Source organism: Falco naumanni, chromosome 1 (genome assembly GCF_017639655.2).
Source record: "Falco naumanni isolate bFalNau1 chromosome 1, bFalNau1.pat, whole genome shotgun sequence".
Taxonomy (NCBI): domain Eukaryota; kingdom Metazoa; phylum Chordata; class Aves; order Falconiformes; family Falconidae; genus Falco; species Falco naumanni.
Genome location: NC_054054.1, coordinates 89,962,275 through 89,978,000, shown reverse-complemented (window position 1 = coordinate 89,978,000; position 15,726 = coordinate 89,962,275). Strand labels below are relative to the sequence as shown.

Genomic DNA, 15,726 nt, shown 5'->3' with positions numbered 1-15,726 from the left:
AGTATCTAAAGGTTCTCCAATTAGTCAGCAGGGAAAACTCATTTCATATACCCAAGTCAACCACACCATTTTTCTGGCAGGTGTACATGAATATGCATTTGTGACAGACATGCAAACCCTCATCAAATCCAGCACCTCTGATACAGTGGTTTTCTCTTGGTCAGGACAGTACTAGAGTCATTGCCTGAGTGAGATCTCAAAACCTGTCTCAAGCAAATGGTCCAGAATTTGGACAGAGTATATTAGATGGCAGCCTAAAGGTCAGAATCGTCCTCAGACCTCAGCAGATCTTTTTTCTTGTTAGCTTCCAGGATATTTTTAGAGAGCAGATCTCTGGGCACAACTGCTTCACAGAGAGGCTGAGCTTTCATGACCGACTCATCCACATATCACCTGCAGGCCCCGGGGGAGATGCAGGCTGGTTTTGAGCACTTTTCAATCACCCTCGGAGCCACAACTGATTAGTGAGTCATGCAAAGATGTCACTGTGAATATATTTCTTGCACTGCTGCTTCACGAAATGCAAAAGCACACAAGAAAACTGTGAGTGCAAACACCTGAATTGGGTCCAGGCCCCCATTTCTTCCAGTACCTCTGCATTTCTAGTTCCTGGAATGATCAACTTCTCTCCCAGTGACAGACAAAAGACTGGCTGCACCAAGTTAGAGCAAAGCTCTACCTTGCCCAGCACCTCACAAGATACCAACCAATAACAGACACCTTTGGAAGAGCACAAAGACAAGGCAAGGGTATTGCAACAGACCCCAGAATACTCCATCATATTCTAAGCCATTTGTGATCTGGGGATTTCCTGAACTTAAAGGGGTGTCTGTGTATTTAAAAAGACCTTCCATAAATACATCCAATCATTTTGGAGTCTATGCAAATTTTAGCAACAACATCCTGGGGCAAAGATTTCACAGCTTAGTTAAGCTCCATGACAAAAAGACCTTATTTGTGCTGAGCCTCCTATCTTGCAATTTGACTTTCTCTACCACTAAACTTCAGACTAGCCCTTGAAAAAGAAAGATGATCTGAGTTTTTTTCAGTTACAGTTTGAAACAAATAACCTTGCTCACAAGATCAGACCCGGTGGTCCAAAGAAATCACTCTGATGGACAAATCTTTTTCCCTCAAAAAAATAATACAGAACATTATGTTCCCACAGGTTGAAGTAGAAAAGGAGGAAGCTGGGACCTGAGCTCCTCTGAGGCATCCTCATACATGTTGAACTAGACAGAGGACTAGCTATGCCTGAGGTGGTAGGTGCAAGATACCTTCTCTGTTTTGGGTTTCAGTGAGGGTGGCAGCCTGAATCTAGACAGGCTGTTGAAATACTTCCTTGTGCAGTCTATAAAGATGTCCAACATCATCCAACTTAAGCCAAGACACTTGGCTACACATACTGTGAACACAAGTCTTTCCAGGACTTCTGTCCTACAGTTGAAAAAATAATCTCCTTTAGAAAGCATGTCCATGGCCCTAGCTTGCATCTCAGAGAGATTCAAGTTCTGGAGCCAGAAGTGTTTCCTAGAAATCCCACTATGTTCAAAGCCCCAGCAGCTGCACCTGACAAACCATAGTCAGCTTGAGAGCACTTCTCAGTCTCTCTCACTGTACTAAAAAAAACCCTTTGTATTTTCTTCCCCAGGAAAACAGCAGCCCATATTTTTCATTCACAGTTTTGGAAGAGAAAAAAAAAAGGTTATCCTTCTTTGAAGCAGAGAAACTCACACTGTATTTGGGATCCTCTTTGAAGCTTCACCCTTTGTGCCTGTTAAAACCAAGCATTTTGATATGAAGAACTGGGGCGCAAGCCTCCCCCTTTCTTCCTTTATCCCTAAGTAATACTCATGGATTTCCTCCTCACACATTTTCATTTTTATTTTGACACTTCCATTTTACAAAACTTAGAGAAGGTTTTGGACACAGCAAGGAAAGAAAAGAAAACAAAACAAAAATAGGAGAGTAAGTGAAAATACCAAAATGGAAAAATCAGACTTGGGAATTTTGTTTTATGAAATGGGAAACTATTTTATCTCCAGCTCAACCAAACTTTCATTTTTTTCCTGCTAATGGACACATGAGGTGTGTTGCTTCTGACCCGTGATGCACTGATGCCAGTGACCTTGGTAGACTTGCGAACTGCAGTTCACGGATTTGGACCGGAGGAACATTATGATAATCTAATTTGACCTCATCTGTACTGCAGGCCATAGCACTTCCTCTCGTAATTCCTACAGCATGTGCATGTTTTCTGTCTGTGCTAAAATGTATTTTTCAAAAAGCATCTATCCTAATTTAAAGGCCTTAAGTGGTGGCCAATCTAACACACACTTAGGCTTGGGGCCTGAGGGTTACCTAAAAGATAACCTTCACACAAAACCCATTCAGCAGGCTATATTCTCTTGTCCTCAGCCAGAGGATGATCTGTCTCTTCCTGAAGCCAAGACCCAAACTGAGCTTCCCACTGGATTCTCAAAAATTGACTAAAAATCACTCCTGGGAACCTAGTACCTTGATCTTGAGGAATCAACACAGGATGACTTGGTGCTCCCTGCTCTTTCCTCTCTAGATCCTAAGTGTTCCCATGCCTCCATGCACAGGGAAGAGGAAAGATTTTTCTCCTGCCAGATCCTAGAAAAATGTGGGCCACTTGGAAGAAGGAGGAAATAGACAAAGCTATTTCCTCAGGGTAAGTCCTCCGAGGCAATGCTTTAAAGGGGCATCCTTAACAATTCCTTTTCACACAGTCCAAATCCAATTCCAGAAATAGTACTGACCCAAATGACTTAGAAAATATTTTTTTCAGATAGACTTTCCAAGATAAGGGTAACACGACTGAAGTTTCCGCACCTCTCACTTAAAGATGCTATAAATTGAGGAGATGAAGACCACAGAGTCAGGTGCCAAGGGCACCTCTAAAGAAGAGATCCTAGGAGACCTCTGAAAGCTAGGAGGCCCCAGAGTATCATAAACAAATACTAGAAGAGCCTGTGTATCAAAATCATGTTCTCCATGAGTCACATCTGAAACTGAAGGCAACAGGCTTCTCTCAGCTGTACAAACCACAGAGCGGCACATTCAGAGCTCAGAACTCCGGAGCTGATGGCCACGGAGGCTTTCCTCTGAAACACACTTTCCCACTGATCTGCACATCAGCCATATGGAGCTACCAACCGGAGAGAATTTCTCAGGAAACAGTGCTCCTGGCCTTCAGTGAATTATTTGAGGCTTAAACTAGAAGATGGTCACAGGCCAGTAGCAACGCTTTATACAAGAGCTCTGAGGAGGCTCTCCTCAGCTGAAGGGGCCAGATGAGTCAGACAACTGCCTCAAAAATGGAGACTCAATCTGACCAGCCTTGACCTCGGCCCATGAAAACTCCCCAGAGCCAGGAGGCTGACTGCATCAGCTTCACGCAGGTTTTTGAGCACCAGGTGTAGTCCAGGATGCTGGTTCTTCAGAAATGAGTTGCACCAAGCAATGCAGAACTCTCCCTTCTGCCCAGTCCCAAGAAAACAATCTGACACAACCAGTTCTTGCCAGTCTCCTGACGTCAGGACACCTTTCAGCACATGACCATTAAACAAGAGCAACATAACAGCGTAACACCCCAAAAGAACTGGACAGTACTTCTCAAGCTAGAGCAACTGTAACCGCTTGTAAACACAGTGCTACATGACGTGCTTCTGCTTCAAATTAACAGACGTACAGTTAAGGTTAAAAGGGGATTACACCCAAAACATTTTGTTTTCTGATCAAAACACATCCATCAGCAGTACAGGAGCACATGGCAAGTCAAACAACCTTCAGACTACACAGACACGTGGACAGCACCACCTTTAGTGGTGACACCCTCAGTGACACCATGTAAAAGCTCTTGGGGACACAACAGAATTTGCTTATTTCCAATAGAAAATAAAACCACACAGAGCTAATGACTAGCAAACATGGGGGTATCTGACTGCTTTTGCTACTGCCACTTTCTCTTAGGACTGAGCAGAAATACAAAGGAGTTCCACTTCACAGTCACTACAGCACACCAGGACATGCAGATTTGACTTCAGAAGCTGAACAAAGGCACTGAGCAAACACTCGTTCCAAACTTTCTGCCCAAAAGTTCCAACGATATAGCAAAGGTGGCTACAAAACTCCCTTTCACCAATTAATGTGCCTTAGCATAACATCACCCTTTTGCAGGATCTTTCTGAAGAAAATTAATACCAAAGCCATCCCTCATGCTCTACAGTTTTCATGGTACTTTCCTTCACATCCATGATGCTATCAGCAAGGTCCTGTCCCAATTACTGCCCACCAGACTGTGTTCTGCTCCCCTAGCCCAGCAGGAACAGAATCCAACAGCTACAGAATCCAACACTTCCTGCCCCAAACAGCAAACCTATGCACACCACCACCAAACAACAGTGACACAGTCACAGAGCCCTGCCCCCAGAGGTGACCACATTCAGCATCTGGGTACAATGATCCCCTTCAGTTCCTGATCCCATTAAAAATCTTGGGATCCTTCAATCCAGTACTAGTGAGATTACTCCTGGAGATGCTCACAACCTCCTGATGCAGCTGAAGGGCCAAGATCGAGCCCCCTTCTATCCTCCGATTCGGTCCCAGCTCATAGTTTGTACACCTGGCTGGCATGGACCATGCCACAAGTGACTTCCATCCACAGAAGCCCACCCTTCCCTGAGCCACCAGCTGGCACGGAAGAGCCAGGCCAACACAAGGGAGAGTCATAGTGCCAAATTTTCTTCAAATATCCAAAACTAACATCACTACTTGCACAAGACTCAGCAGGAGAAGTTTCAGGACCAAAAGGCTAATTCTTAATAAAGGATTACCAAAATATCAATCACAAGGCTTTGTGTTAGAAACAGGCCAACATCATAGGTTTGATGCTGCAGCCACTCTGTTAAAAGTGTCTACAAACATTTGAACAAAACGCAAATCTACAGGCCACAAGAGGCCTCTGGATAGGAAAAACACAGAAAACCACTTCCCTTAGCCCAGGTCCTATTGACTCCAGGAACAAGCACAAATTCTTTCAAATAATCACAGGGCAGGAGTCACTGGCTGTAGCCCCTACAAAGACATTACAGCCACCTAGCATCTGTAACTGACCTTCAATCTGCTTAACCCTCTGCAAAAGACTCACAAGCTCCTAACCCCGCCTCCACAGAAGTTCAGAAAACTCCGTTTTGCCCCAGAAGCAACAGCTTTGATCCAACACCACTCAGGAGACTTACCTTCCCAAACTGTTCGAAATACTGTTTCACATCCTCCACAGTAGTGTTCACGGACAGACCACCCACAAATATCTTCTTCGTTCGGGTCACCATCTGGAAAGGGGAAGGACAGGAATTCACCGAATAAACCCAGAGCAAGACGAGAATGAGATTCAAAAGGCCAGTAAGTCCCCTCCGCTGCCAGGAAGCGCCTGCCTCTTTGCTGCAGCTGAGCCTCCACCCTCTTGAAGCTCCCTGGCCAAACACGCCTGGCAGATCTGTTCCACACCAGACCCCAGTTCATGCTCTCGCTCTCCCACCACCCCATCACACTGACCAGTGCCCAGCCACTGCCTCCTCATCAGACAGCACATTACCAGCCTCTGCCCTCGCTAACCTGCTGCCACTCCCTTGGCACCTTGACACCACCCCGAAGACGTGGGGCACGACTGCACCCTCCCCAGCCCTCCAGCAGGCCTGCCACTTCTCGCAGCCAGCCTCCTGAAGGTTCTCCCAGAGACCCCTGCTCTGCTTCCCAGAGCGGAAAGACGGGCAGGAGGCCTGCCAGCGCAGGAAGGCTCCCAAGGCTTCGCTCTCCTAGCTCACAAATCACACAGCACCCAGTCTTACACGGAATAAGCCTTATTTCACCCCCATTCCCCAGTCACTTAAAGGAAGTCCAGTCAAGTCCCAGTTAAATCTTTTCTGCCCTTGCAAGAAGGTAAAGAGAAGATCCCTCTGCCCCATGTCACTCATGCATGGGGCTTTGTGTAGGAAGAAAACTAACTGCCCTGAGAGGGGCCATTGCTACCAGGCTGAGGCACACCGACATCCTTTGAATCGGCTCTCCAGCTGCATCCTCCCCTTGGCTGCTTGGCTACACCCCTGCTCTCAGAGGAACACATGGTCCTAATTACCCCAAGGAGCATAGGGCTAATCCGCAGCAATTCCCTGGCTTGGAGAGCAGCCCGTTCTAACACTAAAGCACCTTCTGTCACCAAACTGCTTAATGGAATTAACCCAATTCCTACCATGTGCTTCCTGGCTCCAGTTACTCAGGATACCTGCTCACCAATTGTTCTCAGTGCCTGATCCCCCTTACTTCCCTCCCAGCACCAGTCTCCTCTTCCCTCTCTGCTTCTTGACACTGCTTCTCCCCAGCTCTTTCTCCCATGACAGCACTTGCAAGAGAGACTCTAAACTTTACAGCTCCCATCCAAAAGCAAAGTTAAAGGGAGACCCAAAGTCTAAAGGCAGTCTCCAGCCTGCTGCAGGTTCCTCAGTTAAAAGTTTCTAGCTGCACACCCGGAAAAAATTCCTGCAACCGTGCACTTCAGTGCCAGAGCCTCTTGTAGATAAGGTCCAACACCAAACTCCTTCTGCCTTTTCCAGTGCTGAAGCACACAAGAATTTCACAAAATGAAATCCCTCTCCCTCTCCCCCTCCCTGCCATACACCTATTCGTACACATGCATGTGCATCCGCACAACCCTCTTCCACCTACGTAACACTGCAGCATGGGAGCTATTCTGTATCAGCTAAGGCCTGAAACTTCCAGCCACTGGCTGCAGCCACAGAAGGATGAAGTTGAGCCTGGGCATCGTTTATTTCACCAGCTCCAGTGAGCACATCCTTAAGTACAACAGAGGGATCTCCCAGTTCCTCCAGCGCCACACCGCAAGCCTGACAGGAGTGTGCCGCAGCATAGTGCATCAAGCTGGTGGTGGAGCATAACGGCCCCCGCTCCAGCTGAGTCCTGAGCAAACCCCAGGAAGCGACTCCATTACGTGCACTAGCAACCTTGCACAGAGCGACAAGATTCACCACCATGAATTTCACCCTTTGGGGTGGCAAGGGCTGCCCGCAGTGCTTACCTTGGGCTGTGCTCGGCGGGGGAACGCTACCTTCGGGTCAATCTGAAAGAGACGTGGGGAAGAACAGGTGAACACGCTTTTGCTGCCTATTGACAGGCGCAGGGTTTCCTCCATGCACATGGCTGTGTCTGCCCACGTGGCACCTTGCTAAAAACCCAAAGAATCTACCTGAGGTGCATAAAATGAAGCTGACTGCAGACATCTTTCCCTCTCAGTAAGGTGTAATCCAGGGAGACTACAAGTCCCAGCATGCAGTGGTCCGGCTCTGGCTGAACGCTGGCCAGATGCACTAGAGAGCCCATCACATGCTGGGATTAACAGGCTGGGCTGCACCCTCCCACTCGGCCTGCCCTTGGGTGCTCTGCATCACCGGCCCAATATTAAAAGTGCTTTCTTTTGCCTTTGGGCTCTCCCCCTTCACTCTACCTACAAGTACAGAGCTCACCTGGCTAGTAACAGGACAAAAAAGAGGCAGCGCACAAAAAGCCAAACATTTCATCCCACAAAACACAGGGTGAAGAAATAAAAGAGCAGACAGGACAGCACAAATTAAACCGAGGAGTCCAAAGCCCCCCAGGCTGCGAAGGCCATGGCTGCAGGGCAGCGTGCTGCCCCTCTCCCCAGGCTGCGCTGCACACAATGACGCGATGCCTCCCATCCACAGGCTGAGCCCTCCATTGTGCCTGTTCAGCTTCTCTATAAACCTGCTGCCGGCCGGAGCTGCCAGTCCCCGTGCTGCCATCCAGGTGCCGCACATTCTGCTGGGCTCAGCATGGATGAGCGCGTGCTTGCATTGGCCTCACACTACCACCACCACCACAAAAGCCGGGACAACACTAATGCAGCTGCAAGCCAAACACCCATGAAGCCTCCTCTCCTCCTCAGCCACCACCTCTTTCTTTTTAGCCTATTTTTACAGCAACTCCTGCAAAGTTACATCACATCGGGGATGATCCAGACCTACAAATCAGCTTACAAAGACCTGTGGTTAAAGGCAGGTCTGGCTCATCCCCACACTCGGGCAGGCTGCAGCTGGGAGGGCAGCCTGGAGCGTCGTCCCATCAGCCCGGCAGCTGAAACAGCCCAAAAGGAAGCTGTGTTTCTCCAGCTCCTCTCACGGCTTTGTTCAGCTTTCCAGCCTGGCCACTGTCCCGCATCCTTTCACTTGTCACACAGCCCCAGAGCTTGGCCTCCCTGCGCCCTTCCACCAGCTTCTCTCTCTGCCTTCCCCACCTCCATCCTGACTCACAGCCTACAACATAAATAAACTCAGCACGTAAGTAAACAGAGGCAAAAGTGAAGAGCACAAATAAACTCAAAAATAAACCTCCTTCCCCAAGCTCCAAACGCCAGCAGATTAGCATACCCTCCAGTGCCTCCCTGGGGCATCTGAACTGTCCCTCCCCTCCCCACGCACCCACCCACCCACCCACCGCTTCCTGGCTAGTGCAGACACCCACAGTGAATTCTGAGGACAGGGGACGGCAGGAGACCAGGAGGTTGATGGCAGATAATAAGCAAAAACAATAATCTACTGTCTTTTACTTCTCAGCCAGTGTCATTCAACTCCTGCCAAGAAGATGCTTTCATACTCGGCAATGCTAAGCTCAGCCTCATTTTCTCATTAGCCTGAGTGTGATCAACTGGGCAGAGATAACGTGTCCTCCTGGCTGGAGGGAGCAGGCAGTCATTTCACAAATTCTTCTGCACAACCAGCTATTGTTGCAGGTAGAGGGAGGCCAGGGCAACCGACTGCAGGGGCAGCCCTGGGAACACAAGGAGGGGAGAAAGTTCAGTGCCGGACTCCAGTTGCTCGAACTGGACTGCTTCTCGGTGGCTGGAGTCCTAATTAATGCAAAAGCACTGGTACCTTATTCCTGCATTTCTGGTGTTAAAACAAACAGCTCTGGAGAAGTTGTGTTTCAGTGTCACCTGCTGACGTAATGGATCCTTTTTACAAACCCAGATAGAAATCTGCTAAGGGTAAGAGCATTCAGAGCTGCTCATATTGTATCCAAAAAACAAACCCCCAAGATCAGGCTGCGGTGAGTGGAAGTCACTTGAGCTCAGACCGCTTCCACTTCACCCAGTACAGCTTGGGGGACAGGAGTCCCACCAATGTCACAGGTGTACCAGCGGGCCGGCTGGGCTCCTCATTAACGTTCTTTAGGCCACCTACAGCACCATTTAATAGCTCAAGTCACGTAACTCCTGCATTAACCCGGCTGGCATCAGTGCCCCAAAGCAGGGGGAGGACAGGGAAGGGCCCGTGAGACCTCAAAACTGGATTTGTTCGTTCATCGCACCTCCACGGCTACCTCCGCTCCGCTGGTCTGCACTGCCCAAAAGGTGCCGATCGCTCCCTCCGCCACAAAAGACAAACCCAGCAAAAACTGAGTAATGGCAACAAAGAGACAAGAGGGCGACCCAGCACTGCCAAGCCTGCTCTTCCCAGAGCACGTTAAGAAGAAGCTCAAGGCAGTGGCCAGCTGCAGCTTTACAGTCACACAAATCTTTCACCTTGAGCCTGCGAAGCCAATCTCATATCAAGCATTTTCATAAATAACCCCATAGGCTGCTACTATCTAGCTTACAAACAAAGAGGAGCCTGAAAAGCACAAAGGTTTCCCCAGAGAATCGGGCCAACAGCCCTTGTTAGGGTAGGAAGAATCGGAAAACAATGAAGCAACAAGTTGGGCAGACACTGCCTATCAAGTGCTGCTTGCCAGGAGACACCGAGCCTTGACAGAAGGCTGTCCTGACACCAGGCCTTTTCCTGCAAGTTTCATAAAACCCTAAATTTGGATTCAGATGAGTTTATGTCATTTAACCCATGACTTGCAGCAGAGCCTTTCAGCTCCAGCAGGGAGAAGCCATACGGAGCCTCCATGCCGTACCACAAGACGAACCCATCACCAGGCAAAACACCAAATACATCCGACCCGGCTGAAAACTGCGCCAAATAAAAAGTAAGAAGGAAAGGAGGAGAGGATCAAAGTTCCTAACAAAGGAAGGGCCCTGGCAAAACTGCCCCCATTCTCCCTGCCGCACCGGCAGGGTGAGCGGAGCAGATGCAGCTGGGAATTTCAATGGCTGGCCGGTCCCCACGCGCCCTGCACCACGAGGCCCTTCTGTTCTCCTGCAGCGCCTGCCTGGCTGCCCCTGCCCAGCCCTGCCCAGCCCTCCCCGCCCTCGCGGGCTGCATGGTGGGCTGCAGAGTGGCTTCACACAGGCAGCAGCGGCAGTTCGGGGAGAAGAATGAAGACTGTGGGGTTTGGCTCTCCCCTAGCCCAAAACGCTTTCAGGACCGGTGCTACAACAGACATCCATCACTTGCCTTTCCAAGAGGGGCCTATGCCAGCCCACAGACTCATGACGGGACTAGCTGAGCAGACACCATGTTTACACAGGCTAGTAAAAAAAAAAAAAAAAAAGAATGAGAAAAAAAGAAAGCCCTGGGCCCTCCTCAGAAGACTTTGCCGTAACCCTCCCCCAGAGCAAAACTCACTTTACATCACTCCTGAAAGGAGGAGGGCTGCAAGTCCTGGGGACCCAGCCCTGGCCAGGAAGGCTGGGGTAGGTTTAACCGGGAGCTCCCGTGGGGAGGAAGGACCTGTGCACATCAAAGGGAGCGACCCAGGCAGTTAAACAGGAACAGACATAAATCTCGCTGCAACTCACACCGTAAACCCTAAGAAAGGGGGTCTCACTCTCCCGCCCTCTCCCTTCTGCCAAGATAAAGGCTAGGACGCCTGAGCCACGCGCTGAAAGAAATAAAGTTGCATGTTTGGACTCCTCAGCAGCCCGTGCCCGGAGCCAGAACATCCCCCCTCCTCACAGTGCCACCCCCTCGCAGCCCCTGCCGCTCCCCCATCTCTACCCTCACCTTCACCCCAGGGCAGCACTACGGAAAAGGAATTCAGGGAAAGGCAAGTCACTAAAACTGAAGAGAAGGGACCTCCCACTCAGACATCTCACCCCCACCCCCCGAAACAGCCTGCACATCTCCCGAGTACCACAGATTTGCAAGGCAGGACCAGGCATGATACGCCACCAACCCAGGGAGCCACGGAAACATTTCTGCTAGCCCAGCCAAGGCCTCTAATCAGCCCCCACTCACAGAGCACGGGCCGGAGCTGCAGCCGCTCTGAGAGGCTGGTGGTGGCCCACATGGGCGGGCGCTGGCCACACTCAGAGACAATAAAGTCTTGAACCTCCATGACCGTTACAAAAAACTTCGCCCGGGGAAACCACGGGAGAGTCTCTTGGGTGCGAAGCACGAAGGGTCTCAGCCAAGGGGAGGGTGCAGGCCACCGTGGCCAAGGGAAGCAGGGCCTGGGTGCCAGGAATGGCACCCCTGGGGAGGGAGCAGCACTCAGCAGCGCTCGGGGGGAAGGGGCGGCTCCCCTCTCCCCAAATGCAGCCACAGCCGTTTCCCGGTGCGAATCCTGGCCCCAAAATACCCTCAGGTGTCCTAGCTCCGAGAAGGCCACGGTCACTCCTCAGAGGCACCTTACGACCGATGGGCAGGACGAAAATTCATCACCAGGACCCGCAGAGCCATGCCCCAGGCCGACGGCGAGCCCGGTGCGCGGGTGGCTGCTGGGCTACCAGCCGGTGAGCGGGACGGAGAAGGGGCCCATCGATCCGCATCGGGAATCGATAGTTTACAACCTCTAACGGGGAATCAAACACCGCCATCGACGGCCGCTCCGAGCACAGCCGCTCCGCCGGCCAACGCACCCCTGAGATGAGAGAAGTCATCTCACCGTCTTGGAGTCCAGTTCATGTCTGGATTGGGCCAGGACCTTGTCGACGCCAGCCTGGTCCATGAACGTGACGAACCCGAAGCCCCTGAGCCCCGCAGCCCGGGCAGGAGAGGGGATGCGGAGAGAAGAGAGAAAGTTGGTTAAAGTGGCGGCCGGGCCGCGGCGGGGGCGAAGGGAGGCGCGGGCCCGGCCTCTCACCTGGATCTCTTTGTCAGCGGGTCCCGCATCACCAGACACTCCTTCACCTCGCCGAACTGGCTGAAGTACTCCCGCAAGCCCTCTGCAAGCACAGCGCCCACCGTGGGTATCCCAGCCCGGCCCGGCCCCGCCGCCGCCGCCCCCGCCGGGCTCGGCCCCGGCCCCGGCCCCGCCACCCCCGGCCCCGGCGGCAGGTGCGGGGCCGCCGCGGCGCTCACCTTGCGTGGTCTGCCAGCTCAGTCCCCCGATGAACATCTTGCTGCGGGAGGAAGGAGAGGCGCGGTGAGCGGGGCCGTGCCGGGGGGCCGCGGCGCCCCGCGGGGGGTGGCGGCGGCGGCGGCGGGGCCGGGCGGGGAGGGGAGGGCGCGGATCGGCCATGTTGGCAGCGGCACCGCCGCCGCCGCCGCCGCGCTTGCCCGGGCCGGGCGGCCGGGGCCGGGGGGGGGGAGGGAGCGGCAGCGGCCGGGGGGAGCGGGGGGCGGGGGGGGGGGGGGGGGCGGGGGGCGGCCGCCGCCGGCTGCCGTGGCGGTACCAGGGGTCGTGCGGGGAGTCCGGGGAGGCGAGGCCAGGCTGGCTGCCGTCTGTCTCCATTCGGACCTCTTCTCCCTGCGAGGAGCGGCGCCGCACTCCCGGGGCAGATGAGCGCTGGAAAAGGGGCCGGACGGACAGGCCATGCTGCCCCCTCCCCCGACCCCTCTCCGCCGGGCGGGGAGGGAGAGAGGGAGGAGGGCCCGGCGGGCACAACCTGCCCGGCTCCTCCCACCCCCGCCGGCCCGCCGGCCGCCCTGCGCATAAAACCCGCCGGCAGCGCCGGGGCCGAGCGCCGGGAGCCGCGCCCGCACCGCGCCGGGGGAGCGCGCCCGGCCCCGGGCACGGCGGGAGCGGCCCGGCAGCCCCGCGGCCGCTTTGTCCCCGGCCGCGCCGCCCGCACCTGCCCCGGGGCGGCGGACAAAGGGCGGCGGAGCCGGGCCCGGCCCGCCGCGCTCGAGCTCGCCGCGGCGGACCCCGGAGGCCCCCCGGTGCTTCGCCGGCACCGGGCGGGTTAACGCCGGCTCGGGACCGGCCCCCGCCGCCGCCCTCCCCTCCAAAGGGCGCTTCCAGGGCAGGACCGGGGCTGCCCGCCTCGGCCCCGTGCCCCCCAGCCCGGGCAGCGGGGAGCCCCGGCGCCCCCCGCAACCCGCCGGGACCTGGTGAGGGCCACCCCGCACGGGAGCCCCGGGCCGGCGGGCCCCGGTAAAGCCGCCGCCGGGCCGGAGCCCCCGCGGCCCCGGGTACGCGGGCGGCCGGGCTGGCCCCCAAGCCCCCGCGCGGGTTCTGGCTCGCTCGGGCTGACAGACTGAGCCGTGCCAGGCTCCAGCCTCCCTCCGCTGCCACACGAGTTCATCCACACGCGGGTGGCTCCCAGCGCAGGTCTGTGTGCTCTGCTCTGGGGCAGCCCGGCCTGGGCGGCCGGAGGAGCTCCGCGACGAACACACGAAACGCCTGTAAAGCTGGAGGCAGGGGAGAGCTGCAGCCTCTCCCGAGCGCGCCCTGTGTTGCCCTGGGACCAGGGACTTGTCTTCATCTGTGGCGTATTGGAACGGAGTCATGCACCAAACCTCCGGTGCCAGCTGCCATGCCCCCTCGTTGCAAGAGGGTACAGCAGGGTCCCAGGCACGTGCTGCCCAACGCTCCCCATGTGCTTCTCTAGCTCTGCTTTTTCCAGCGCCAGTCTCCCCTGTACCCTCTTACTGCCTAGAGCCAAGCACTGACAGCTCAGGTCCGTGCCATCCTCACTGGACCCTTCTTCCCTTTCTCCTGTGGCTGCCTTTCTGTGTGCCGATATGCCTGGTCTCTCCTGGAGAGGAACCAGGACACCTTTGTTCTAGCAATACTTTGCAACAGTACCTTTGATGCCATGGCCTCATCCTGGGGCCTGCGGCTGCAACTCTGAGTTAAATTCATCCTCTGCCTGTTAGCTCTGCCAAACCACCATTCACCCACTCAGTTTCCTGAGCTGGGTCAGTGACACTGCCCTGTCTCCTGGCTCTGTACCTGGGCACGGCGACACAACACCAGAGATGCAGTAGCCACCCCTGGGAACTGAGCTATGCAGCATCCCAGCTGCGGCTGCAGAGCAGCCTGAGCTCCCACTGCCACCATTCCAGGCTGAGCTGCTTCTCCAGAATAACCCACTCATCATTCCACAGGACTGAAGTCACCACTTTGGGTGGAGGTGCCCCAAGAGGCAGCTGGGCCGGTGCAGGAGGGAAATATAAATAACAACGTGCAGAGGTGGTACTGCAGCAGGCAGGGAAGGGCTGCGTGGCCAGCGGAAGCGGTGGTGCTGAGGCGGCATCCCGGCCCTCTCCTCTGGCGTGTCCTGAGATACCTGGACGAGGGCTGGGCTGTCAGAAAGCCACCGGTGCTGCCTGCCATGCTGCCCAAACTCACTGCTGCAGTGCTGCCTGCTTGCACCTGCTCCCTCCGATTTGGGTGGCAAATACTCCAAAGGGGGGACTTTTCAAGTCACCTGGCACAGGTTTTATGCTCCATAACTGCCCACTGTAGGCATAGTGCTAATGCTAATCAAAAACACAAGAAAAAAAGAAACAAGCTCAGTGTTGGACACACTAAGGGATGACATCTCTTGGTTTACCTCTAGTGTGTTGCTGTAATTTTAAGTGTGTGTTACTTATAAGACAAAGCAGAGCACTGTGAGGGACACAGTGTTAAAATGCTTCGTTGTTAGGTTTGGAGGTTTTTTTCATTATGCTTATTATTTTATTCTCTTTTTCTCCACCCAAAAGAACATTGGAGAAAGGAGAACAGGATCAATGCAAGTTAACATCTGCAAACATCAGAGGGGGAAAAAAGTGAGCCTTCAGGAGGATTGGGATGGAGGATGTGGTTGGACTTGCATCACTGAGAATGACACTGTACCATGTAACTTATTCCAAGGCCCTTTCCAAAACATACACACAATATTTTGTAGTTCCACCTTAGGACCCCAAAGTGCTTTGTAAATACCAATCCATTTATCTCTGTAATGCATAAGACAGCGGGTCTTGAAAAATATGTTGATTAGTGACAGTAGGAAGCTTTCCTCATGGAGAAGTAAATATATAAAACATTCCAGACCTTATGATTGGAAAGATGATCTGCCGAATATAAAATAATGCAGCATTGTATTCCAGGGGCTGCAGACAGACAGCTGTAGTGCCTCTGTGGCTGCTGCTGAGAGGTTGCCAAACACCAGTGAGATTAACAAAACTGCTCAGTTTTCTTGCTGCTATTCAGCGTCTCGTGTGTGGTAGAGTGACACTATCAAAATCATGTCCACTTCCTGCTGAGGAGGATGATTGGCAAAGCTCTGCCCAGCACCAGTGGCAGACACTGGAGTTATTCATGGCGAGAGGGAGGTTCCAAAAAGTAGAGGTTAGGGGAGGGGCAGGGCAGCAGCCGCCTCTTTTCCTCCCTCATCATGTAAGGCTTAAGGAGAGATTGTGTCTTGGAGACCTGTCTCTCGCCAGGAGCTTTTAGCAGTCAGGTACTAAGAGAAGTTTTGCTTTTCACTTAGTTTGGACAGCTGATAAACAAACTTGAACTGGAATTCAAATAATTTTTGTAATATTTGTGTTACGATGCTGAACATGCAAACCT

The 15,726-nt window shown here is 53.4% G+C and overlaps 1 protein-coding gene across 9 annotated transcripts in view; it reads right to left on the bottom strand.

The window, feature by feature from the left end:
* Window positions 1-15,726, bottom strand: part of MSI1 (musashi RNA binding protein 1) — a 59,426-nt gene that overhangs the window by 18,446 nt on the left and 25,254 nt on the right. For 2 of the 9 annotated variants that reach the window (XM_040605335.1, XM_040605344.1), the window contains exons 1-6: window positions 12,617-12,795; window positions 12,303-12,343; window positions 12,085-12,166; window positions 11,887-11,971; window positions 7,118-7,159; window positions 5,265-5,357 (exon numbers count right to left, since the gene is read on the bottom strand). In XM_040605335.1, coding sequence (XP_040461269.1) covers window positions 5,265-5,357; window positions 7,118-7,159; window positions 11,887-11,971; window positions 12,085-12,166; window positions 12,303-12,343; window positions 12,617-12,675 — 402 coding nt within the window. In that variant the 5' untranslated portion in view covers window positions 12,676-12,795. Of the gene's footprint in view, window positions 1-5,264; window positions 5,358-7,117; window positions 7,265-11,886; window positions 12,167-12,302; window positions 12,344-12,616; window positions 12,893-15,726 lie in introns of those variants that run through there. The other 7 variants (XM_040605285.1, XM_040605314.1, XM_040605325.1 and 4 more) reach the window with 4 other exon arrangements.